General features: G+C 39.1%; 1 protein-coding gene across 2 annotated transcripts; it reads left to right on the forward strand.

The window, feature by feature from the left end:
* Positions 1-26,480, forward strand: ABCB10 (ATP binding cassette subfamily B member 10). Of its 2 annotated transcripts, none has more exons than XM_075708393.1 (13): positions 1-349; positions 10,213-10,413; positions 10,756-10,958; positions 12,632-12,766; positions 14,411-14,557; positions 15,381-15,516; positions 17,959-18,054; positions 21,324-21,533; positions 21,827-21,906; positions 23,241-23,421; positions 23,671-23,714; positions 25,198-25,232; positions 25,853-26,480. In XM_075708393.1, the coding sequence occupies exons 1-13, from the start codon at positions 1-3 to the stop codon at positions 26,142-26,144; spliced, it is 2,109 nt and encodes a 702-aa protein (XP_075564508.1). In that variant the 3' UTR covers positions 26,145-26,480. The 2 variants fall into 2 exon arrangements, with proteins under 2 accessions (XP_075564508.1, XP_075564509.1); XM_075708394.1 differs by lacking the exon at positions 1-349 and adding an exon at positions 604-843.
* The last annotated feature ends 1,040 nt before the right edge of the window (positions 26,481-27,520 follow it).

Raw genomic sequence — 27,520 nt, forward strand, 5'->3', positions numbered from 1 at the left:
ATGGCGGGCTACGCGGCGCGCCTGCCCTGGCTGCTGCCGCTGCTGCGGCGGGCAGCGCCGCCGCCCCCCTGGGCTCGGGCCGCCGGCCTCCGCGCCCCGCCGCGCCCGGCCAGCAGGTGCGGGACGCCCCCCCCCGCACCACCGCCGCTGCTGCCGCCGGGCGCGCCGGGCCGCCGCCGCCTCCTCCTCCTCCCGCCGCCCGCGGCGGCAGGCTGCGCCCCGCGCTCCCTGAGCGCCGCCGCGGGCGCGGAGCCGCCGGCGCCGCCGCCCGGGGCTGCCGGTGCCCCGCCGCGCTTCGAGCCTCGGAGGCTGCTGGCCCTGGCGCGCCCCGAGCGCTGGAGACTGACAGGTACCGGCCGCGGCCCGGGGCTGCCCCGCCGCCGCCGCGCCGGGGGCCGCCCCGGGGCTTTGTCCGGGCGGGGAGGGGGCGGCGGGGCGGCGCGGGGCTCCCCCGGGGCCGAGGTGCGGAGCCGGGGAGGGGGCCCGGCCCCGCCGCCTGCCCACGGCGCGGGGGGCGCTGCCCGGGGGCCCAGCCCGAGCGGCCGGCGGGAAGGAGGGGGTCGTCTTTCCCTCCCAGCCGGCGAATCTGGTAGCATCGGAGCACGACGTGAAACCTTCCAGCGAGCGTGCGATACGTGCAAAAAAGCGAAAAACGTGAATTCTTCCCGCCCCCCCCCCCCCGCCATCTCTCGATTTGTTGTTGTTTGGAAGGGAAGGCAAAAGTTTTGGAAGTTGGAGAGCTCTGCTTTGCTAGCAGCGTTGGTTAATGCCCCTCTGCATGGTCAATGCTGGCTTCGCAAGCAGCCTGGCAATAAACTTGGGCCTGAGACTGTATGGAATGAGGTAAAAAGGGGAATCCTGAGCTTTTTTAAAAAAATGTGTTAGATTGGAGTTCTGTCTCCCAAGAATTTCTTGCCTAGAACTCTTGTAAGTTGTTTTGAAAACAATTTATTTTTAGTGTCTATATGGTGAAGTCAAACATTTTCCCCTTAACAGAGTGATATTATCTACAAAGAGTAGAAACAAACTTTTCTTGACATTGCTTCTTGTGCGGATAATAGGATAATAGTTGTTAGTAGGAAAACTATCAAATTATTATGTGGTTTGTTTTTTTTAAGGCTACCTTTATTGGTGGAGAGCATGCGTGCTATCATGGCAGTGTGAGGCCTGTAGGCCTTTGCAAAAAGTTGGGTGGTTCCCATGGAATGGGTAAATGGTGGTGGAGAGAAAAGAGGCAAGGTAGTGAGACTTTATGCATCAAGAGGTGGTTTTGAGAAATACAAAATACTTTGTACGAGATTTTATTCACAGTGGATAGTTATAGAGCTTCATTACATGTTGGCATTACATAACCAAAATAATTTGGATCCAAATGAGTTCTTACGAGAAGTATTTCTATGCTGTGAACACCTGCTTTATGCACTTAATGCTGCTGTCTTGGTTGTGCAGAATGAATGCGGGGGAAATTGATGGGACAGGGCTGGATGGAGAGGGGAAAAGGTATAATGTTCACTAAGGTTTCAGTCTTGCTCGGGATTATTTTTCTTCATTGGCTTATGGACTAAAAAGTAGAAAACCTGTTGCCAGTAACTAATGTTCAGTCTATTCAGATTTTGGTGAAGAAGTGAGTATCTGATCAGAGAGATTACCTGATTTTACAAGAAAGTTCTTTGTTTTTCCCATTGAAATTGAAACAAATAAATGAATCGGTTATTTTAAGGATGGCTTTTAGGAGCCAAAGTCTCCTAACTTACTGAGAACTCTAATTTAGTTGCCTTTACTGCGCACTTGCTGTTGTCTTGTTTATCACAGGCAGGTACTGTGTACTTGTTTGTAATTGTGTTTTAAAATAGGGCTAGGTGTCCTTAATCTGTGCAGTCTGCTGATGGTTTTATCTAAGTAAATCGACTATCATAGTTACTAAAAATCAGCTACATGCAGTTTTATCTTTTGAGATAACAAAATGGCCTGAATTAAAGTTAAAAAATCCCACAACAACTTGATAATACCAAATCACGAGGATGGAAAAATTACGCAAATGTAATAACTGCTTTTCAACATTCTGTTGGTCTTGGTTCTGGGAGAGGAGTAAATTTATGTAAAATTTTTCTTCTTTATTGACACCCTACTTAGAGGAAAATTTTTGTTGTTAAGCTGTAATTAAGTGGGAGGGTGGAAAAGCTAGCAAGGAAAAATACTTTGGATTATTACAGAGTGCAGGAATAACAAATGTGGGTAAAATGCCTTGTAGGTGGTTGTAGGGAAATCACATCTGCCCATTGTACATAACATGTTAAAATATGTTGCATTTTGTTCCTGTTGCATCTTTGTACTGAGAAACCAGTCCTTAAAAACTCAGTATCTCTGTTTTTCCTGCATTCGAAGAAAGAGGAAGGTTAATGGGTTCACTGTATGAAACAATGAACCTAGGGTAAAACATTTAATTTCCTCTTCAAGTCCATATTAAATGGTAAGCAAATGCTGTGGGATCTTTTTAGAGGCTTTACAGGTGCAGTTTTGTTTTGCAAGGAAGTTGAGCTCTTCCAGATCTTTTGCATTTTATATAACCGGTATTGGGTAACAGAGGTGTATGGCATTACCACTGTGAAGTGATATATACCTTTTCTGTGATTCCATGTGGCACGGGTCATGATATTCTGCTTGTTGCAGTTGTGCATTGAAATTCACAGTCACAGCAGATGAAGTAGATGCAATGATGACAGTGGAGGCCTGGGGAACAGAGGATGATGATTTGTGAGGAAGTTGAGCAAGACTGGGCTCGCCCATCTTGGGGCGGTGGGGAAATGGTGTCAGCTGAGGAGGTGCAGGTACAGAGGTGAGGGTGACATGGTCCAGTGGTGACTGGCACCAAAAGAGAAGGTCACAGCTTGTTTTATGCAGGGCCTCTTCACCATCTGCTGGCTCAGGAAGAAGCGGTGTGCTCTGGCCGGGAGTTCCAGTGTGCTGGCACAGAACACCTCTTGCCATGTTCTCCTTGCAGAAGGAGGTTCTGACTTTCCAGAGGCTCTTAGGAATGAAAATAAATATACCCAGTATCATACTGTACCAAAAAAAAAAGGGGAAAAAAAAAAAAAAGGAATCAGTGTAATATGTTCCATGTTTCATCTTCAGTTAATTCTGGAGTTGGGTAGAGCTGTGAATATATTTTAAATAGGACATGTGTGTTCAATTTTGTTGATCTTATTAGAAGTGATAAAAAGATGGCTAAATATCATGATGGGAATTCACTCTGTTAGTAGCCACAGTTTTGTGTAGTGAAATTAGGAGTTTGTAAATTCTGTAATACCTTCCAGGTATAACAAAGGAGGGAAGTAATTTCAGGAATTTTTTGGCTCATCCTGTGCAGTCAGGTCAGGTAAACCTGTGTCTTCAGTTAAATTGAATTCCCAGGGAAGAGGACAGGGCCATTGTTGAAATTATTAAATCCTGCTGTGTGTGCGAGGCCACAAAAATGCCTTTTCAAAATGATCCCTTTTATTTCCTCCTGCCTCCTTGTTTCTCCCTGTGAGAAACTGTCTGTTGCACTTTATCCAAACCACACTCAAAGGAAACAATAGTTCTATTGAATTGTAAAGTAAGCACAAGGAACTCTGAAATTTTTAATCCAGTTGCAAAGTGTGCCCTTTCCCTGTATAACATTTACTGTGCACTGAGTCAAAGTAAGAAGGTTTGTTTTGTACGCAGGTCTTCTGTAGAGATGTGCAAGGAATGTTATTTCATAAGTCTTATTTTAGAATTTTAGGCATGATTTGTAATAGCTGTTTTTCTGTAAGTTAGAATTTGCCATGAAATCAGAAGAGCACTGCATTATTCATGATCTGATTTTTATGTACTTCAAAGTTACACCGGGTGATGGACTTTCTTGTTCTTGAATGAGCAATACTGGATTTATTATAGATTTATCATTTGTAGTTTCTAATAAGGAATAAAAAAATTATACCTAAGACTACCTGAATTTTTTGGGTATATTCTTTGTAATGTAGTTCAGAAACTATTTTAGTAATTCCTTTGATTGGGGATGATTGAGGTAATGAGCAACTTGATTCTTTTTTTTTTTTTTTTTGGTACAAGATAGAAATGTAGAACACATCAGCTGTGAGTATTGCTACTAGAAAGTCATGCTTTTGGTTATTTATGCTTGTACAAGCTGACATTTCTTAAGTACTTGAGTAGGAGTATCTTTGAAAACTTCAGTTATTTTAGGAAATTAAATCGGACAGATAATATATGTTTAGTTTGTAGTAATAATTTCAATGGTTTGATTTTGAAACTTGTGCTCTTCCAAGCTTTGTGGCATGAGTTTGAACATCAGCAGGCAATCCATGCGCTGTTAAGGATATGCTTTTCCTGCCTCCATTTAAAAATTAATTAAAAGTCAGGCAAGTGGCATCTCTCTGAAAAATGAGTTTTCATACACCCATTCAAACCTTGACAGTGAGTCAAATTAATTCTGTAGTGTGCATAATGGGAAGGAAGCTAGTGGGAGCAGAGGGGCTTACAAGCACTAGAATACCCTTCTCTTTGGAACATGGTTTGAACCCCAGTGTTGTAAATCTTGCTGTTTCTTTACTGTCACCCTGTAGCTGGGACATTCCTGGCCAAAATTTGGGTTCACCTCTGAAGTCCACATATGTGGCCACTGGTTTTTGTTACTATATTTAGTTACTGTAAAGTGGTTCTGCCCATCTAAAGGCAACTCAACAACACCACTTAACTTGAATTTTCTGAAGGCAATTCTTGTGGTTTTAAATCGTAATTCCTGGTATATACAGAGGTAACTTACTGATTGTTTCCTCCTGTTCAGTGCGCCTTTTGTAGAAGTCAGATAGGCTACATGGGGTTTTTTGTTGTTTCCCCCCTATAGTTTTTCTTCTGATTTTGTCAGTATCAGTATGAAGCTTACAAAAGGTCCAAGCAGCCTTGTAGCTTTATCACAGTGCTCTTCTGTGGCTAGCTGGTGACAGTTCCTTATTTCAAATTATTGGTGAACTGTTAATGAAGCTATTTAGGTAAGACATTGCAGAAACGGTAGCTGCTGACCACCGTGATCAGTTAGGTGCTTACAACTTAATTTCTCTGGGGAATGTTTTTGCTGCACTATTTGTGTAAATTTTGAAGATAGATGGAAGAGTAGCTAGATTGGTCTGACATAAAGACTGTCTTCTGCACAAGATAAATATGAATAAGTTAAATGCTTTAATTTTAAATGCATGGTAAAAGAAAGAAGTTGTACTCTCTCTTGGTTTTGGGTGTCTTAAAAAGACTAGCTTGTGCTACTGTTTGTACTGATAATACCAAATTGTAAAAGAGAGATACCGTCTTTCTTAAGAGAAAGTGAAGATACTTGCCTACTTTCGAGCGGAGATTTTGCACAGCTCTGCATAGACCTTCTGTCAGGCTGTAGGCCTTGCTACCTCTTCCTCATTCTCTCTTGTGCTAATTGGCAGTCTTACTTGCTCTTCCCTTTCTTGGGCTTCCTCAAATCACTGTGTTCTGCTCTGCCTAGAAGGACGCTTCTCCCATTAAATACCTTGTCTGAAAGCTCTTCTGACAAACCCTCTATAGCCTACTCTGTGAAAGCTCCTTGATGTTTTGTTTGCTCCATAGCAAAGGACTCCTGGCAGGTCTGTCCTATTTGATCATAGGAGCCTCACTGAGGAGTTACTGAGGGTGGTTTCTGTCAGTCCTGAACAAAGAGCAGGCTTTCTTCAAGGTCATAGATGACTTCTCTAAGTTGCATCCTGTGAGTGTTCTGAGCATGAGGGATGCCACCAGCTGATACTCTGGGGCTTGCCCCTGTGCTGGTATCTCGCTGTGCCCTCCAAACCCCGGACACCCATCCTGTTCATGAGATACCATCTCAAAGGTATTGCCTGTCTCTCTTGTTTAATTCTGTCCCACAGCAATTTTCTGCACTGTTAATTTCTCCAAACTGTTGTATGATCTTGGTCAGTCAGACGCATGGTATGCCAGCCTTTTCATGAGCTGTCTTGAAGATATTTTGAGTAAGCTGTGCAACGGTGTTGTTGTACCAAAGAAAACAGTCTTTGCCATTTGGAAACCTGAACTGCTCTTTCGTGCTTAAAAAAATAACAAAAGAAAAGAAAACCACCACAGATTCCATAGACAGTTTGATGTGGTTATTGAATACTCCTATAAACATTTTCTAAAAACAGTGATTGTCACTGGAAGTAGTAACTTGCAAGATTCAGTATATTGACAATACCTGCAAATTAACACAACCCCACTCAAAAATTAGCAGCTTTCCAGAATGCACCAGGAATGAAGTATACAATGGTGCTGTCAGACACACACTGTATTTTTTTTCCTGAGCACAGTATTACAGTTGTTCTTAGTCATGTAAGGAGGATGATTCTAAAAGGTTCTTCTTGTATAATAATAGGTGCAGTCCAGATATCATGTATGAGTTTTAACACAGAAGGAAAACCACACCGGTCATACCTAACCTACCTAAGTGCTTACAGTATACTCTGGAAGAAGATTCTATCTTGAAATAAGTGTTTGCAGAACTGACTCTTTGCAGGGTTGATACCAGTCCTTCAACCAGTCCAAAACAAATTCCTTGTGGGCCAGGATTCACCAAATGGAAGTGGACTTTACCTGACCAACAAATATAAAATTTATCAGTGCATCTTTCTACCATAAAAGAACAACTGAAGAGCCTGATCCTCGTGCATGCACATCATAGAATACAGCAGACTTTATTCGTCACTCGAAATGCCCTTATGGAAACTCGGGTGTTAAGCTAAACACCTCCTTGTGTATTAGAATAAAACTGCACAGATAACTGGTAAAGGACAGACATTCTCACTTTAGTGGTAGAAGGGTACTTCTCACAAATCCAAAGCTTGCTTTCTGACCTGCCAGCCCTGGTCTTCAAATGAAACCAGTAAAATACTTAAAAGATTCTGGGAGGTAACGTTCATAACCTTAATAGTAAAAATTAGGTACTGCGTCCTGTTGCTGTGTTAACATGCACTGCCAATCATCATCATTACTGCATTTTTCTGTCCTTCATCCCTGATTGGCTTGAATGATCTTAATTCATCTGAGGCCAAACCTTTATATATGTGTGTTTAAAATAGCCCTTTTCCCAACAGGGTTGCAAGCAATTTTTTGGCTTTGCACATACTGTACTGGGCGAGAAGGATGCTCTGGTAAAGACCAGCAAAATCAGAAACTTTCGCTCTCTCGGTGGTGTTCTTGCATATAAGAAATTGGTTTATGACTCTTTGGAGTCACTTAGTTCTTGTTCTGAAGAGAGGTTTCTGATAGCTCTGCCTAGTTATTGCTTGTAAATGCCCTGGTTTATCAGTCGGTGACCAAGTCCTTGCCGCTGAATACATCTACTATGAAGTGAAGTTGCAGATCTGCTGTCAAGAAGCAAGCCACATTAGCCTTAACAGAGAGCATATTGATCTCAATAGTGATAAAGGCATCACTTTGTGCAGCAATCTGGATTTCTGTCTGTGCAGAGATCTGGATTTCTGCACAAGTAAACAAGCAAAATGTTTGCCTAACATTTCCAAGAGGACTGCTCAGCTGCTGCTGGAGCCAGCTTGCCTTGTCTTTGCTTCCGTTGCCACTTTGCTGTAGCCCTGGTTTTATAACAGTTCCATTGATGTGCCTCACATTTTCTTTATTTTCATCTCATAGCCTACAAAACAGATTTATTCTAAAAAATAAAGCTTCCAAGATACACTCTTTTGTTTGACATAATTTTCTGGGTAACAGAGTAAGCTATGTGAAACTAAAATGATAAAGTTTACTCTGACCTTTTTTCTGTCAGTAACAACCTTCAGCGTCACTAAAGTGTCTTCGTATCTGGTTGCTAAACACCTCGTACTCCTCCCTTTAACCAGTTATCAGAACAACAGCTGTTCTTTGAATAGGGAGATGGAATGAGTGCTTGCTGATTCCTATTTCTTCTATTAGTCAACAGTTACAAAAAAAAAAAAAAAAAGCAACAGCCTGGCATCTGTGCTATTTTCTAGTTGTTCAGCTGGTATAATCAAAGTGAGAGTTTCAATTAGGGAACCTTATTTTGCATGTGATTTGAGATTAAATTGATATAAACAGGTATATTGCTTAAGGGGAAAATTAAAAGTGACATCTGAATTATCTAAGTGTTCATCTTCAGGACTGCATTGTTCCAATATATTATTGAAACTTTGTCTAATGTGTAAGTATTTTAGTAGTCTTCAGTTTGCTTTATATACTAGTATTTGCTTTTAGTTCAGTTAAGGCTGCTGGAAGTAATTGCAGTGAAACCTTATGATAGTTTGAATGAAGAAGAGCCGAAGGTGACCAAGCCAGGAAGGCTGTACCGCTAGACAGACACATATGGGATTTTTAGCCATACAGTCCTCTTCCTTCAGTGAATATTTATATATGCAGTTGTCTAGTGCCATCCATAACTGAGAAATTGTCTGGACTAGTGAAGATGGAGCTGCCGTACAGTACTGTGCTTATAAGCAATGCTTTTGACCACCTCCAGCTGCCTTATAGACCAGCTTTTCCTGACAGGAGATGACCTGGCTTTTGTTGGATTTTCCCGCTGCTTCACAGCTTGAATACACCAATGCAGCCAGCTTGTTAATAAGCTGTTAATAAGCTTAGGAAGTTTTAGCTAGTAAATAATATGCTTATGAGATATGTCTGTGGCATGGATCATGTAAGTTTGCAGCAGGAAGTCTTTCCCTTTCTACTCTGGCTTATAGCTTCAAGTTAAGGATCTGAGTCCTTTAACATGCTTGCTGGCCTGAGTGTAACGAAACAGAAGGATCGCAAACAAATTTTGAATAAGAACCGCAGGCAGCAGGTTGGACACAATGGCAAGGATAAAGCTTGTTTGGGCAGTGTGTGGAGCTCTCCCAGGACTGCTCTGGGGCACTGCATTGAAGGCGCAGAGAAGTGTTTGCTTCAGGTGGTGGCAGGTATGCCTTTTTTGTACCTTGAATTCTTCATCATAAATGCACAGCTGTATTTACACTTCAAGTACAAACTGAAACAAAGCTTTCCACGTGTGTGTGGAGGTGGTAAGAGGCATCAAACTATCTGTGACAGATGTCAGAAATACTGCTTACAGCATTGCGCTGCTGCGAGGCTCTCCGCTGTCTTCATTATAGAAGCGATACAAGAAGCTGAGTAGAATGGAACTAAAACTCAGGCAACTTCGGGATTTTCAGTGCAATGTCTTTTTGCCTTTAAAGGCATTATCTGCTAGTAGTTTTGTAGCAATCCTATGAATGGTTGCTTTAAGTGTGGGGTTGGCTGTTGGAAAATTATGCTATATAAATGGTATTGTTTGTTGTGGTTCAGTGGTTTTCATATCAAGTTTGTTCAGTTTTCAATTATGAGGGTTTTTTTTCTAGTTCTCGGCCTTTCAAGCTTGGCTTGCCTTTTCCAAATCAAGCTGTGTTCTTGGCTCAAGAAATTTCTTTGCAGATTAAAGTTCAAAAGGCCAAGTCTTGGCCCAGTGTGATTTTTCATACTCTGCTATACAGCTTCAGACAGTTACACAGGTTGTTCCATGGGTGATCTTGCAACTGGAATTCAAGAGCTCTGCTCGTCAGCAAACATACTTCTATTCAAACTTATGCTATTTTTCTTTTAGACCAGCAATAGTAAAGAGTAAACCAAAACAAATGTATATAAATTTTGCCAGTCAAGAGTAAATCAAATGGGTTTGTTTGGGTTTTTTCCAAATAAAATTGCATGTTTTAGTTCTCAGATCAGATCTTTACTTCAGTTCATTGCTCACAGAAATATTTGGAAGCTTCATTATGGTAGCAAGCATGAATAATAAAAACCAAACAGGAGTGAAGGATTGTGAGAGAGAGATGGAAGACTTGCTGTGAATGCTCTTTAAGGATGACATCTGTGAAGAGTTAACTTCATCGGGTGGTGGTGGGGAAGGTTAGACAAGAGAAGCAATTCCAGGACTGTGATTGTATGCAGAGGCTTTCAGGATCTTGAAATGTGTCTTGCCTGAGTTAATTTATACAGTGACTTAAAATGTCCCATTCAGAACTGGACCTAGAAGAATGCTTATTATTTAATGCTGGCACTTGCAAGCTTAATAGAAATTTCAAGTGAAAAATTATTTCATATGTACTATTAATCATCTTGCAAATTCAGAATAATTTTCTTTTTCTTGTTGATTTGCAGCTGCTGTTGGCTTTCTGACAGTTTCCAGTGTCATTACTATGTCAGCCCCTTTCTTTCTGGGTAAAGTTATCGATGTTATTTATACAAATCCCAGTGAAGATCTCACTGACAGCCTGACCAGCCTGTGTGCCTTGCTGAGCGGAATCTTCTTATGTGGTGCTGCTGCTAATGCTACTCGTGTCTACCTCATGCAGACTGCAGGTAAAAACAGAAGCAAAAAGTGCTACTGAGAGTCATCTCTTTTCACAGAGTCAGGATATCTAATGATCTGAAATAAATTCTTGGCACTGGCTGAGAGATCCTCTTGCAATCAGTAGCTTTTTTTTACCAGATCAAAAGTAAACTAACAGTGCAAAGATAAGTATGCTGGAATAATTGTTCATTTTTATTTACTGTTACGTGACATCTTAAAGCTCACTATCTTCCGGTATACTAAAACTCTGTAATGTGACTTGTTCAGTGCTGCGTAATCCTGTGATTTTTGTATTGTCGGTGTCTGTGTAGTCTTGTGTGCCATGCTTGACTGACTTCTGTTTCTGACAGGACAAAGAATTGTGAAACGTTTGAGAACAACCATGTTCTCCTCTATTCTGAAGCAAGAAACCGCTTTCTTTGACAAGACCAGAACAGGAGAGCTGATAAACCGCTTATCTTCAGATACAGCCCTCTTGGGCCGTTCAGTGACTGAAAACCTTTCAGATGGGCTCAGGGCAGGAGCGCAGGCATCTGTGGGGGTTGGAATGATGGTACGGTGGTCTCTTCCCTGCTTGCCACTTCCTGTAGTTTCAAGTTTGTTTCAGTCTGTTAGGTAATGTGTGAATGTGGTTCGGTCCAGAAAGTGTTGCGTGTTCTTGGATACAAGTGTATTTTGCTGGTTATCCATGTACTGCATCACAGTGGATGATGTGCCTGTAGCCACTTGATGTTTACTCAAAAGCCAAAATATGGAGGATGCGGGTTTGAAATGAACTGCTGTTGCTGCCCAAATTTATCAAGCGAAGTATAATAGGCAAATAGTTTAACTCTATTCTTACTGAAGATGTTAAAATCAGTGAAAACGTTCCCATGGTTGTAGGTAAAATAGGGTGTGAAGGGCCTGATGTAAAAGTCATTGAAGTTGGTTGATTCTGGTTAAGGCCTAGGTGAGCAAAGGCAGCACCGAGTATCAAATTACTGCTGAGGATTTTTACAACAAGTGTTAGTTTTTCTGCTTTAGTCTGTCAGTAAAGAATATACTTAGGTAGGAAGTGTGTTAATGAAGGCCTCAGTGCAGTGCATCAGTTAATATTCCTTGGTGGTGAGTTGGTTTATATAAAAATCTGAATTCCCTTGATGTTTTTTGTGGCATTTTTTTTTTATGCTTGTCTGAGAAAAGATACGTTGGTGGCAATAATCTTAAATGTAAGTGTGGTAATTTCTGCTGTCTACCTTCAGTTAAAAACAGATAGCAAAAAGTCTCCTCATAAAAATAAGCTTCCAAGATAGATGTTACTAGAAACTGTTAAGAGTTTCCACTATGAAGCTTTAAACTTTTATACTTTGTTACTGATAAGAATTATGGCTTTCTGTATTTATCTGAGCAAATAGAGTCTAAGGTTTTATCTTACCATAGATTAACTGGAATAACTTTATATAAGGCATTCTGCTCAAAAATGCTGCCATGGTGCAGTGTTAAAAGGTAGACTATAAAAGCTTGCCCAGAAAGAAGAGATTATTATGAGTTAATTATAAAGCCTGTCAATTAAGTCAATTTTGAATTTTTCTGGAGATTTTTCTGTTTTCAATACAGAAAACAAGATGAAATGAAGACACGTTAGATTTAATTTCAATAAATCTTATGAAAAGAACCTATTTAGGAGCTTTGATGATGATTGTTATGAGTTATAAGGTTTTGCAACAGTAAATTAAGTCCATTATTCCAGGTGATGAGCATTGTGGGTGCTAGGGAGCACCAGTGATTCCATCTGTTCCTCGGTTACCCAGAAGCAGTGTACGATATTTCTCTACTCAAACTTTCTGTATTACACCATCTATTTAAAAGTTGTGAAAGTGCTTTAGAATTTATATAATAGCTTATGTCTTTCAGCATCCCCAAGAGATTTCCTGGTAGGCCTGTATACTGGCAGGTTAAGATACTTGGCTAAGACCACACAGCGAACCAGTGAGAAAGCTGGAAATGAAATCCAGACCCCTTTGCTTATAATCCTTTGTTCTAACCGTGGGATACATTCCCCAGATGCTGTGGAGGAATGGATATTTTGCCTGGAAGAAATAAAACATGATAAATGAAAGCATGGCAGCACTAAATTACAGTCCAATTAGTTTTAGAAAACTCTAGCGAGGGAAGTTGCACTTCAGTACTCCAGTGGGTTATTTTTAATCTGAATGCTAACCCCTGACACATACCTTTTTCTTCTAGTTTTTTATGTCACCTAGCCTTGCTGCGTTTGTTCTGAGTGTTGTGCCACCCTTGGCTGTCCTGGCTGTGATTTATGGAAGATACTTGCGAAAACTTACTAAAATGACCCAAGATTCTCTTGCAGAAGCAACACAGGTAATCTTTCAACAGCTGCTTTCTATTTAACTTCAAAGTTACTCTAGTGTATTTAGGTTAATATCTCTGAAGTACAGATCTTCTGAAGATAATTGTACTGTTTATTGCCCTAAGCCATGCTGAGCCTGTAGTTTTGCACCTGAACAGTATGAAAGGTAAACTTCAGTAACACTTACCTATAGATCTCAAAAACAACCATGCTTTGTAAAGAGCAGTCCATAACAGTATAATGTGGAGGTACCAGGCCTTAAGAAGTTGCAAATGTAGGAAAGGATAAGGAAGGTAGGCTTTAGCTGTGTGAGAGCATAAAAAAAATCAGCCTATGAACTCCTGTGTAATTTGGTACGTAGGTTTGAAAAACACTTTTCTTGGAGTATGGTTATGAGACTGAAGCCATGAGAAACATCCTAGATGGATCCGTCTTTTAAGAAAACTTTGCTAGCAAGTCCTCCTCTGGAATGAATCCTTGACATTTGACCTTACTGTCAGCTCCTTAATGTTTATGAGGCTTGACTTTTTTTTTTAAACTTTTCTGGGCATCTCGGCACATACCCAGACATATTGGGAGGAAAGTAGAGGAAGCTGTTGTTTCTGAAGAGGCTGTTGTAGAGGGGCCTTCATTGAGTTTGCTGACTGCACTGAAATATTGCAAAGCACTATCAGAGAAATAGTAGTGATAGTGATGTTTTTCTCACAGGCTGAGGGTGGGGACATAGCATTAAAATGCATAGAAATACAATTAGGAAAGACCTAGTTAAAATAGCCACAGTTGTCAGCTGTTTTGTACTTGGATGTCCTATGTAAGACTTCTGCACATTGACTGTGCAGAAGGAAGATTAGCCCTCTTCTGTTTATCTTCCTCACACTGTGTTGAAGGAAAGCTCATGCCTTTGTCAACCAGGTGTGGGACTTCACATTAACAAGCAATTTTAGTATTCCATTCAAATTTTCGTATTGAATGGGGGATGGAAGAAGGAGAATTACATTTTTAGATCATATTTTTACTCACAGAAGGGGGCTGCCTGTTTTGTAAGACTATCACAGTGTCTATTAACAACTTGGTCTAATTGTTTACAATTGAGGTAATTTTAAAATTAATACTTTGCTGTTTAGAAGTTAAAATAAAATACTGAGTTGGAATGGGACATTAGTAGTTGAGCTAAATTAATTCCCAGTGTTGCTTTGGTCAAATGAGTGGAATTGTTTCAGGAAATAACTGAGGGCTTTCTTGCATGATTTAGTGTAGAATAGAATATTCTTTATTTTTCCCCTTCCCACGTTGTTATTGCAAGTTATTGTGAATAGTAATTTTCTGATGTGTGTTGTTCAGATCAAATTAAATTTGTGGATTTTGTTTTTTTTAACCCTACTTTTATATTTTTCTGTGTCTGCTAACACTTAAGGCAATCTTGAAGTTCTTTTTAAACTGCCTGGGCATGCAGTTTACTTTTAGCTTCATAGAATTAAGAAAAAAAAAGGCGGGGGGGGGGGGGGTGTGTGTGTGAGAAATTTTCCAGTGGTATGCAAAGGAATGTATTTGGAGATTAGTGTAGTGATATTGGTTTAACTTCCAAACGTTCTGTAATATGAACATTCCAAACTGTGTGTCTGTGTGTATTTATTCTGTTCTTTGCTTTAATGTAGTTAGCTGAAGAGCGTATTGGAAACATAAGAACAGTTCGAGCTTTCGGGCAAGAAGTGGCTGAGATGGCGAAGTATACAAATAAAGCTGACTATGTGCTACAGCTGGCTAAAAAAGAGGCACTAGCTCGGGCAGCCTTCTTTGGAGCAGTAAGTGTATTTTGATGAAAGTAAACCAACCATGTTATGCTAAGTGTCAATTATTTTAAAATTCATGAGGATACTTGTAAATATTCACATAAATTATTTGAATGTAAATTGAACATACATGAAACTGTGGGAAGACTGGACTTAAATCAGTCTAAATTGCTGTGAAACTGCACTTCAAGGTACAGTGGTATGATAAAGCCATTTTAAGTCTCTATTTCTGCCCCACACCCCATAGCTGGGTACTATTTATCTGAGCCCACACCTCCTATTCAGGGAACTAAACCAGTGGAAACCTTCTCCCACCCTAGCGTTCTACAGGTTTGGCTTCCTGATGAGATGAGCATCAATGCAAAGGAAGCTGGGGAGTGTGCAGGTGGGGGAGGGAGAGTGGGATTGCATTTTTCCATAACAGCTTGGAGTGAGTTTGCTTAATAGTATTCTAAAACTGCAATGTAACTGCAGACTATCAACACTTCTCCTTTAATGATGGCTGAGAATAATGTTTGGTGTTCTTTTCCAGGAGATTTAAAAAAAAAAAAAAAACCCCAAAAAAAGTTGCTTGCTTTTTGAACACTTGTTGGATATCGCAGTGCAGTGCCACTGGATGTCTGGCTGGCTGTTGGCTTGGTTTGCTTCAGAATTGGTTTTGTTCAAATTTAACTCAGTCCTCTAAAAATCTAGATACCCATAGTATGGGAATTCTTTTATTAGAAGGAAAATTCTGAAAAAACACTTAAGAGGACGAAGTTTAAGATGTATGTGACAAAATCTGCCTTTACTTTTTTTTTTTTTTTTTTTTTTCTTCTTCTTTCCCCTCCCTTAGACTGGCCTTTCTGGAAACTTAATTGTCCTCTCAGTCTTATACAAAGGAGGATTACTAATGGGCAGTGCCTCCATGACAGTTGGTGAACTCTCATCTTTCCTGATGTATGCCTTCTGGGTTGGCGTAAGCATTGGAGGTATGGTATGAGAAATTAGATTTTCTTCACTTCAAAGCATTATAGTCAGTATGGGGGCAGGAGGGAAGAAGCTCTTAAAAGATCTGGCTTTCTTAAAAAGTCTCTTCCAAATGATCTTCCCAAGTAATCATACATAATTTTTTTTTTCCTGAAGACTTAATGAAAATAAGAATTTGTAACTTAATATAAGACTTCCATTATCCTAAAGGAATACAGAGGTTATTTTTCAATGTGTGTATATGACAGATACATATTACTTTAATTTTCTTTGGGTCTAAATTAAGATACTTGGTATATTGTGTAAAGAAATAATACTGGCATAATTTTTACAAAATATGTGGGTCTGTGTTAAACACACTATATTTAGAAAGGCATGTAGAATTTAGCTGTAATTCAGTATAGAGTGTCTTGAACTGGAAGAGCAAGCAAAGTGCCAGCAGAACACTACACTGGTGCTAACCTTTTGGTTTTCCTTACTGACTGACTCCTCCTTGAAGCTCAGGCTCTGTAATCTACTGGCCCAGAAACAAACTGTTCATCTTTTTGACAGAGCAGTCTTCACTACCACATACTTGCAAAAATGAAGATAAGGTACTTTGAAGTTTGACGACTGATTGGAAGAGTTCTTCTTTAAAATGAGTCTGTTACTTCTGATAGACCGGCAGGGCAACGCAGCTCATCTCTACTCTTCTTTTCTAAGACTAAGCCTGATATCGTAGGAAGCACAAAGATGTGCCTGAGGGCAAAATTCACAAAGCCTGGTTCCTTGGATATCAAAATTCCAGTGGCACCCATTCCAACTACCAAAACCCTTTCTTCTATGCTTAAATCATTCACGTTTGGTCAACAGACAGACACCTGGCACTTTGAAAACACAGGACAAATTGATGTGAAATAAATGAAAAATAAGGTTAGAAACACTGATAAAATGTAATTGAATTAACTTTTATTTGTGATAAAAACATCTTTTTAAATTCTACTTAAGATTTTTGAAGAATATAGTTCTGCACAGAGTCTTACGGGGACTCTGAAGTAAAGGTGTCTTGCTACAAGAGGCCTGCCTTCCTTGACAGCTACAAAGCGTATAAATCTTCGAAGTGCTAAGTTTGCTCAGTATATGCCATCAGCAATACATATAGGAATTCATGCCATCAACTGTGAAGTTCACTGCATAATTTGGGACTTTGCCTCTTTTTGTTGTAACAGTTCGCTGTGTGTTTTCTGCCAAACACTGAAGACAGGTTATGAAAATTAAAAACATTTTCTAATTAGTATTTGCTGTCCATATTATATAATGGTTTTTTATGAGTGGTTGTGAATTTGCAAACCTCAGTGTCTCAGTTTCAGGGTGCTCTGTGAGGCTCATGCCTTCTCCCCTGTGCCCTGCCCTAGGATGTAGATGCTTTGGGTCTTTTTTCCAAACAGACAGCTTCTCACCATGGCTACTGCCTTGTGTTGCAAGCTTTCAGCAGCATGATGAAATGCCCTGTCTACTCTTACAGACTCATGACCTTGTGCTGGGCTTGTTGCTCTGCAAGAATAAACCAGTATTTTAATATACCTTGGGTTTTCTGCCCTCCTGAAATCACTCTTAACACTATGCATTTTAAGGTGGAAGTGGTTTATTCTGTATGTTTGTTCTGTTGGAATTCAGAGATTTTGAAATTGGTTACTCTGTTTTGAAAGACACACAAAAAATGAAGAAATAAGACATTTTATATTTATGTCTTACTCCCTTTTTGGTTCTAGGTTGGTTTCTGTATTTATTTCAGCTGGAAAGCCCTTCAGCCACATCGGCTCCGACATGATTCACACAGCTGCTAAGAGCTGGGACCCAGTACTATATGCAAGCCTTGTCCTTAGCTTTTGCTTTCTCCAGTAATGTTTGAAGCACGCTGTCTTGGGAGACATTTCTTTACATTGTCCATTCTCCACATAGCTTCTCAAGTGTCAGTTCAGCCTTAGGTTTTGTGCCCTCCCTCCCCTGTGGCTGACTCAGCCAAGCTCTCCTATAGTAGTATAACCCTATCTGACAAAGAAAGGCTTTCAGAGTGCTCCGTTCTACTGAATGATTTTGAAAATACAGCTAGTTGCATGCAAGGCTGTTTTTCTGAAGTTGGATGCTGTTCTTCCTGACAGATGAATGAAAAAGAGTTGCTTTGCTTTTGAGTATATGCAAGCTTATGTATATTAACTTCTGGTTTTTTTCTTCAGAACCATTTGTTTTATAGATATAAATAAGAATGGTCAATAGGGTTATTGGTAGCTCTGGAGTGAGACTAGATAGCATTTAAATCAACATGTCTGATAGTGTGTTAGAGTAAATGATCCCCTATACATCTGATGCTTCAGTGCTGGTGATGAAAAGTATGATGCAAATTTAATGTCTTCTATGTCTTCTATTCCATATAGATGCATAATACTGGTCTGCTTTTTGTTCAGGTTTGAGTTCCTTTTACTCCGAACTAATGAAAGGACTAGGTGCTGGTGGACGTCTATGGGAGCTTATTGAAAGGAAGCCCCAACTTCCATTTAATGGTGGGTCCTTGGTTTGTTATTGTTCACAGGTTGATTTTTCTCTTATTGGTCACCAGTACTTCAGAAAGAGGTATATAATACTTAAAGGTAGTACCAAGTTATGTTCTTTTGGGGGAAAAAAAAAAAAAACAAACCTAGATACAGTGGTAATTCTTCTGACTTTTCCTGACTGTGAAACAGATGATGAAGATTTCCTTTGATCAGAAGTTTTAGAAGCTGAAAATCTGGTGGTGCTTTTTCTCCTTTAATTAATTCAGAATATTTAATGATATTTAAATACAGTAAATAAAAATATATTGCCAGCAACACCTTATTTACAGCTTTATTGTTCGGAAGCTAGACAACGCCCTCCGGTGTTGAGTATATTTTGTATAAACAGCATTTGCCTGTCTCCATCAAAGTAGTTCAATGAGCTGCTTGTAGAAGGTATTTTCTGTGTGAATTGCTGTTTTATTTAACCAGCTGCATCTCACTGAGCAAAAGTCATTCATGAATTTTCACCATCTCTTTATGTTCTTAAGAAATGCAATATAGCAGAGTCCAGGTGAGCTGTCAACTCTGTAGTTTCCCCTCTAAGTTTTGTATGGTCCTCTAATTTAGAAACTTTTTAAGTGCTGCTGTAAGAGGAAGAGTCAGAAAAGAACATCCAACAGACGTAACAGATTTTTTTGAGTGAGCTCTGGCTTTAGGGAATAGAATTTTATCTTTTTAGTTGGTTGATACAGAGGGGCTCTTTTGAAATGTTGTGCTTCAAACTTCTGTTCTGCTTTTGCCTCCCTGTGCTGGAATTCATTGAGTTCTTAATCTGATGGACACCAAGTCGCAGTCTGGCCTCTGTCTCATTTCTCTTCACAGCTGCAAGCCTGTCTGTAGGATGCTTTTCAGTGTGCATAGAATTTACATAGCCAGTGAAAAGTAACAATATTGTCTCCAAGGAGGCAGACTTAGAATTGCAGCCATTTGTCCCAAAGGTAACCACCAACTGGCTAATGAAGGAATAGCCACACTCTTGTCTTGAGCAGTGAAGCTGGCTTAAACTTCCTGCCATGACTGACTATCCAGTGCCACGCTGCAGTTTGCTGTGCCCTTCGTAGACCTAGTGCAGCTGTTGATTTCATCATCATTTGGATGTGATTTTTTTTTTTTTTTTTTTTAATCTGGATTATTTCAGTGGTCTTCATCTTTACAGTGGCCCCAGTGCAGAGTAAGCAGTAGTATTGGGGCAGAAGTTGTCTTTGCCACTGAAGGTATTGAATTGTTCAATTACAGCAATAGTGATATTCAGAAAACAATCTTTATTTTATAGACCGAACATAAATTGGACAAAGTTTCAGACATCCATGTAGCATAGGCTTACAGAAAGCTTAAGTTTCCTTTCAGTATAAACTAAATACATAGGAAAGGACATAAACTTTTGTCTCAAAAAACAATTATAGTTGATTTCTGGCTCAGCAGACAATAAAACCAAGAGACTATTTCTCTACTGTCCAAACACACCTGAAACATCTAATTTCTTGGCTACTTAGGTTTTATTTTCATGGAACTCCAGCTGCTGTTGGTGACAACAGATACATCAGGAACAAACTATATCTCTTTTTCCCTGTATCTAGAATCCAAACAAGAAACAAGCACAATTCTCTATATAGCTTTTAGATATTTTTACAGTAACATACAGAGGAAGGACTTGTGGTACCAGACTTCCGGTATTGCAGTAGATTTCAGTGTTTCAGGACATGGAATAGACTGTGCAATAACTGGAACTGAGAATAAAGATAAGCTATTACTTGTTACTTTGGTAATAGTAAGGATTATGCTGCCAGCACAGGATTTAGCAAATACATTTCTTTACCCAAAGGGAGGTTTACGGACCATTGTGCTTTTACCTAACAAACGAGTTACAACGTGTATGTCCATGGATGAAAGTCAAGGAAGGAATCTGAATTTGTATACTCTTGCCTTTGCCATTTCTATGCTACTACCATTAAACTGAAAGACTGAGAAGAGGAGGGAATCTGGGAAAAAGAAAAACAAAGTAGATTATTTGCTCTAGGAACAGCAGGACTGGTGAAATCTTGATTGCTACTGATGGGTGTCTGTGTTTCCTATCCACAGTTCCCTGTTTAACCAAGCATGGGCATGTGCTACCATGTGCTGTGGCTGGTTGGGGGTTACTTGTGTGCTGCATCTGAAAAGAATTAAGGGGTTTCAATTGTATGTCTCTTTAGTGTGAACAAACACTTCTTGGGTGTTGCTCTGGTGCTGCTAGTTTTCATAAAACTGGTAGAAACTTTGTCAGTGAGACTGTCCTTTGGGAATGCAGCACCACCGTCCACTTAGTTTGCTTTGTATGGACATGTTTAGCTGGGATTTAACAGGGCTTGAAGAAATTGTGTTTCTTTGTTTTACCTATTTATAAGCTTTTTCTAGTACTGATAGTCTTTTAAGATAATTGTTTAAATCAAATGCTGCGCTCCAGAAAGAAGCTGGTTTTATTTAACTTTGGCAATCATTCATTTATGATGGTTTGTTACAGTATTTCACAAACTGAGATTTTAGTTTCAGTGAACTGTTGCCTGAGAGTTATGCCTCTGATTGGTCTTTGAATACACTGTTGTCCTGAATTTATTAAATATACTTCCCATTTAACAAAAAAAAAAATCTAAAAATGGCCATTAATGCAACAAACTTAGCAGCAGCTTTATTCCAGTGACAGCCTTTGCTTAAAAGCTACCCAGTTAACAGGTAGTGGAGAGGGAACTGCTCTTGTTGAAAGAGGAGGGTGTTTCAGGTGAGTTTTGTGGCTCGGTGAAAGGGCAGTAAGTGATTTGCAATGTTTATCTTTCTGCATCTGTTCTATGGCAATGGGACTTTGGCCTTTAACAATGTCATTTTATTTCATTCCTCCTAATTGACAAAACTTAAATTGTTTATAATAAGTTTAAAAATTCAGATAATTCTACTAGAAGTGAACATTGTCAGTTGTTAGGTATTAGGAAGATGCAAATTCTCCCTCTTGCTGTAGGTAGCCTACGGGTTCACTGCTGGTGAGCAGCCTGAAATTGCATTCAGGAACGAGTGGTGTACCACACTGATTCAGTCATGGCTGAAATAAATACAACTTCTGTGGTCCTGACTTGTGGCTTGCAGTTATCCCTAGATTTAAGACAGAGATAGCTATTTCTTTTGGGTGTCTGTAAAGCAAGTTCTAGGAGGGCTGAGCTGATTTTTGTTTCTGTTCACGTTTCTGTATTCTACTCTTTGTCACACAGAGGGAATCACATTAGGCAAAGACACATTCAGAGGTGCTTTGGAATTCAAGGATGTTGAGTTTGCATATCCAACACGTCCAGAAACATCCATTTTCAAAGATTTTAGCCTTTCCATTCCAGCTGGCTCTGTTATGGCTCTGGTTGGCCCAAGTGGTACAGGGAAGTCGACTATTGTATCCCTTCTGCTGAGGCTGTATGATCCTATCTCAGGTATGTTTTGTGTGTTGCTCTCATGTGTGGCAACTGATGCTTGTTGATCTATATCTCAGATACACCTTATGAATAGTTAGGGTTCCTGTGCTTGAGGTCCTGATGTGACTATTCCGCTGATGCATCGTGCTTCCCTCTGGGGTGTATGGTTACCTTGTGGTGGTGCCTGCGTAGCTTTGCGTTTCTGATCCACCAGGATGTGATTCCCCAGGGGTTGTTGCTCTCAGCTGTTCTTTCTGGCTCTTTTCAGTACTTGTCAGTGCACACTTGACTTTACTGTTTCTTAATTTAAGGTACTATCACTGTTGATGGTTTTGATATCCGTCAGTTAAATCCACTGTGGTTCAGGACAAAGATTGGAACAGTGAGTCAGGTAAGGAAGAAAAAAAATTTCTACGTGAATGAAATAATTTGGTGTGATCAACTAGCTGTGCCTCATTTTTCCTAAAATTGTATAATCTTGCTTCTCGGTGAAATCCCTCCATCTCACCATAACTGCTGTTGTGCATGCTTTGTTCTAAAAATAAGTATTAAGAACTAGTCCCATTATTCTGTAGTCTGTTTTTACATAATCATAGATATTCAAAGTGTTAGCTTGGAAGAAAAGTGTGCATGTGGAGACTGGAAAGTATGTTGTGGCAAATTGCATAGGTATGACCATCTTGATGTTTGCTATGATTTGGTGAAGAAAGTAACACAAAGATTAACATTTAATCGCATTTTGTATTAATGGAAGTTAGACAATTGTATTTTACACAACCATTTGAAAACTGACCTTCTGTGTTCTGTTGTTTCCAGGCAGACACAATTCCATTAGGAAAGCATGAAAATACAGTATTGTTGGCACTTACTGTTGTAGTGCCCCTCCCTAGCAACCCCCAGACTCTGGAAATACAGAGAGATGTTCAATGGTCTCTTAAAAATAAGCTATTTGACCAATTAAAATATGTATGTTCCTTCCCTCGTCTCCCAGATGCTTCACAGTGCAGTTAAGTGTTAGGTTGATGTTCTGGTTAAAAGCATAAGGATAACTGGGTATATGCTGCATTTCAAAACATCTACTTTATGTAATAATGCCACCAAAAGCTTTTGTGCAAAGATGATTTTCCTGGGGGCATGTTAGCATTTTTTCTTTTTGAATATATGTATTACACTTGAGTTACCAGTAGGAGTTTCAGACTGGTATTATACTATAGCAGATCTCCATTTTATAAACAGAGCAGACTTACCTTGTTTCAGACATTTTCCCATTTTACATCACTTGTCCTATCTGCCAGTCCTCTTCCCTGTTTTAAGCTTTAATATAAATGAAATGCACAAAATGCCATGAAATCTGTGTAGATATTAAAAGAAGAATCATCATTGTTGCAAATGATGGTATGTAGTAAAGTACAAAGGGACGTTTTCTGATGTTTGGATGAATAGCTCTTTCTGAACTCGTCCTCAAATAATAGGAATGGAGGGTTATGTCATGTTTTGTCAGTTAAAAAAGCAACTTAATTTTTAATTGGTTTTCACTGCCCATTTTGATGTTTGGAGAGGGTTTTTTATTTGTTTTTAATTCTATTAGCTTACACATTCTTTTGTGTGGATATAATAGAAATTAATGCTGGTTCTTGTAAGTGGGGTTTATGTTGTTTGAGATATAGACAATGCATGCATGTAATTACAGATCTACCATATTAGTTATGTTTTTTAATTTGTCAGGAACCAATTCTGTTCTCCTGTTCTATTGCTGAAAATATTGCCTATGGTGCAGAGGATCCTTCTACTGTGACTGCAGAGGAGATTCAGAAAGTTGCTGAAATAGCTAATGCTGCTAGTTTTATCAGAGATTTTCCAAAAGGGTTTGACACTGTAGTTGGAGAAAAAGGCATTTTGCTTTCAGGTACACTTTTATATTGCTTATTTTAAAAATCTTGATGCTGTAGAGCAATGTAAAAATTCTGTTATTTTTTGTTACCAGTTTTTCCTCCAAGTCATAGCCTGCCATTAGTATTAAAAAAAATCCCTCCTTCATCTCCATTCCCCCCTGCACCAAAAAGTAAATGTGCCTAATTCTGCTCAGCCCAGGCATTCAGTTAAAATTACTTCACATCTGTTTTCCTATTTCAATTTACTGAGCTTTTTCCCCCAGGTGGACAGAAGCAACGAATTGCAATTGCTCGAGCTCTACTCAAGGTAAGCCAGCACCCAAACAGCTATTTAACTACTTTGTGGAGGAGGTCTTTCAATGGGAGAGGTGGAAAAATATTTTTGAAAAGAAAATTCTATCTCTTATGTTAATGAGGAAGTTTGAAAGGGCTGAGTGGTTTAACTAAAGACAATGTACTTATGTAAGTGCTTCTTCATATCTTTCAGTCACATTTTTCAATAGTTCTTGCCAAGACTGATGGTAAATGATTGTATAATGGCTCACTTTCATAAGACCAGGTCAAGGGTGAAGGAAGACTAAGACTTTAAGAATGTGGTGCTAGTAAACTCATATGTGACACTTCTGTCTCTGTGTTCAGATCTCTTTATTCATGGGTTCATTTTTCTGGGTTGCAGCTTACTAGCATTATAAATGCCCTGTCTTGGCTTTGAGGGGAGCTGGTCTGGATTTGGGACAAGATACTATTTCAGGCACAATGTTGTGTCATTTTTTTTTTGTTTGTTTTTTTTTCAAGTGTTGGCATCGGTGTAGCTTTTGGGCAGGCTCTGTGCTGCACAAATTTGAGGAGGCTTCTGAGGATCGGAAGGACAAGGAGTTTGGTTCAGGGACAGCCATGGGGCCTTGCAGGGAGTGAGTTTGGGGCTGATGCTCAGCTGGAAGTTTTGAGCCTTGCTGAAGCCACATGGGTCTCTATAGCATCCTAGCATGCCCAGTTCTGCTAGATTTTTCATTATACCGGTTCTCTTTTACCACGGATACTGAAAAGCTGATTGCATTTCATGTCATCTACAGTTCATGGAAGTAGAGACTTTATTTGGGGGGAAAAGAAAAAAGCTGTAAAAAGTAAATGAGTAGTTGATATATATGTGGCTTTGGGGGTGCAGTGGAATCCCTTCTCTTCCAGATAAAGTCTAAAGCTTTTACTGTCAACTTAATCAAGGAAGTTTAGGTTTTGTACTGTAATTCAGAAGAGGCTTCTTAGGGATTTGAGTGCTGCCTTTTTTTTTTTTTTTTTTTTTTTTTGGAACAGTTCTTAAATACTATGTATTTCATCTGTGGGTGAAATTCTGCTTCTTGGTAGGTTTTTTTTATTTTTCGTTAGTAGACAGTTACATATAGCAGACTGACTGCAAGCGGAGGGTAGCTCAGCCTCTGTGGAAGATCGACGTAAGAGCAGTAAATAAGAAATTGAACTTTTGACCACAGTGCTGCCAAGTATGCATTTTTTAATCATCTCCCACCTTTAGTTTGTATCTTTCAAATAGTGATCTGGTAATAGTGTTCTTTTACTTTAGTTTGCAAAATTTGGAGATGGAAGAGTGTTGTTTCAGTTTTGTCTTCTTAGCATTTAGACTTTTTAAAAGTAATGCTTTGAATGACACTCGGTTCTTTTGATGAAATAAGTACACTTACTTGGAGTTTTAATCTGTATGAATCCTGTTCTCTATTGATACAAATATTCAGACCTTGTCTAATTGTTATTATAACCAATTTTACTTTCTTCTTCAGAATCCTAAAATTCTTCTGTTAGATGAAGCAACAAGGTAAGAAAGAAAATTAATAGAAACTTAGAAATTACCTGTCTGTAAAACTCAGATATGTGAGGTGTTCTCTCTTGCTTCCTAATTTCTCTGCATGCCCTTGCACAAATTATCTAGCCCCTTATTTTTCTCTACCCACAAAAAGAATATGCTTTCTAAAAATGTGTGAATTGGTTAGGAGACCTGTGATAAAAGCTGTTTATGCAAAGTGGAAAGGATAGCTGGTACAGTGTGTTGTAATTTTTCATGGAGTTAAATTTGTAGTATGTAACTTGATTTTGAAACATCTCCTTAAAGCTTTTTTGTATCTTTAGTTTAAATGAAGATCTTAGTGTTAAACAGAGATGATTATACTGCAGTGTAACTTAATTTTTTTCACCAAATTAATTTAGTGTTATTTGTCCATGCATATTTTTGCATATGAGAATATGTAATGCCTATAACTTGAATGTGTCCACTAAGCATATTCACAAAACTTTCCTGAAGTTCCATTGGTTCATCTTCACCAACAATAGCAAGGGTTTGCAGTTTTAGCAAAGTAAGCCTAATGCATGCAAAACTAACCTGTCTTAAAATAACAAATACCCTCCTCTCTCCCCTTCCTGCTTCCCATTTCCTACTAGTGCTTTGGATGCGGAAAATGAATATCTAGTGCAAGAAGCTCTGGACCGGCTGATGGAAGGGAGGACAGTCCTAATTATTGCTCATCGTCTGTCTACTATTCAGAATGCTGATTTTGTTGCAGTCCTTGGCCAGGGTAAAATTCTTGAGTGTGGAAAACATGAGGAACTACTTGCAAATCCAAATGGACTTTTCAGGAAACTAATGCAGAAACAAGCTTTTATTCAGAATAGTGACACTTTTGCATTAGATTTACAACCCAGAGAAAAGGATGTATTAAAAGAAAATGTGTGAGAGAATAGATGAATAATGGAAGCTTACAAACTACAAAGAATATAACTTATGTTTCAGTTATATAAAGTAAATGTTATATTTTTCCAAAATGTACAAAACATTCTTTTGAAATTTAAATGTGTTTAAACTTTTTATTGAAAGCTTTTTAATAATTATTGCAACTTTTTAAAATGTCTATCATATTGAGATAATTTCAGTGTATAGATTTTTCTGCTTTGTGTTATGTTGAGACCATTTAGAATCTTGTTTGCTGTAATGCACTGTATGATGATGTGCTGAATTCTGAAGTAAGTTCAGTATTTTAAGGGTAATTAAATGACAATCTTATCATTTTCATATCATTGTCTCTTCCCTTTTCAAGGAAATTTTGCTTCCTGTGCTTGTCACTAGGCTTAAAATGCTGGAATGCAAAAATGCGTGACACTAAAGTACTCTGAAAGTTCTGTCTGACTTCCACTGCACTGTCCTTTCAGTTACCATTTGTTCTGAAATGTGAAAGTTGGTTATGATCACCATCTGCAGTTACTGTACAGAATTACATATGAGAACACATTTTAGAGAGTATGGAAGCGTGAGTTGGAGGAAAGTTCTTCAAACAAACAAACAAAAACCCAACAGAAAAAGCAACCAAAAAAATCTAACTGACTTTACATAACTACAAAGGCAGTGTGTTAGTATATTAGTATATTAAGTCAGCATAGGAAAATCTAAAATTTGCATGCATTTTCTTTCCTTTATTTTCCCAGTTCTTTAGTTTCACTTCCCTTCTAAGATGATGTCCAAAAGAACACGCTCTTATATATGTAAGTTTTGGTCCTTTTTTTAAGGCATAGCTAAGGATTTTTTTTTTTATTGTTACTTAAAATTTCATTCATAGAAATCCCAGGTTTTGCCTAACTACCTTGTTAGGGACAACTAGTAAACTATCTTCTCAAGGACAACTAGTAAAATAATAGCACTACATTAATTTGAATAACTGCAGGAGGGTACATTTGGCAGTAAAGAGTAGTCTTCATGTTTTTAATTTAAGGATCTCTTCCAAGAGAATCTCTCTAGACTTTCTGAAGATGCAAAACCCCACAAGATAATTTTAAAAAGCTAGAAACTTTCCAGGTTGCATTAAAAAAAGGAGAGCCAAGGAGAATCTCCATCCTTTGCTGGATGTGGGGGGGAACATTGTCACTAAGGATGAGGAAAAGGCTGAGGTACTTAACGCCTTCATTGTCTCTGTCTTTAATAGCCAGAACGGTTATTCCCTGGGTACTCAGCCCCTTGAGCTGGAAGACAGGGACAGGGAGCAGAATGGAGTCCTCATAATCCAGGAGGAAGCAGTTAATGACCTGCTACACCACCTGGACACTTACAAGCCTATGGGG

Source organism: Pelecanus crispus, chromosome 3 (genome assembly GCF_030463565.1).
Source record: "Pelecanus crispus isolate bPelCri1 chromosome 3, bPelCri1.pri, whole genome shotgun sequence".
NCBI classification, from domain to species: Eukaryota; Metazoa; Chordata; class Aves; order Pelecaniformes; family Pelecanidae; genus Pelecanus; species Pelecanus crispus.

Coding starts and splice junctions, on each gene's coding strand:
- ABCB10 (XM_075708393.1), top strand. CDS start 1: ATGGCGGGCTACGCGGCGCGCCTGCCCTGGCTGCTGCCGCTGCTGCGG. Junction 10,959..12,631: donor CTGTGGGGGTTGGAATGATG/GTACGGTGGTCT, acceptor TTTTTCTTCTAG/TTTTTTATGTCACCTAGCCT. Junction 21,534..21,826: donor GCTGTATGATCCTATCTCAG/GTATGTTTTGTG, acceptor TCTTAATTTAAG/GTACTATCACTGTTGATGGT.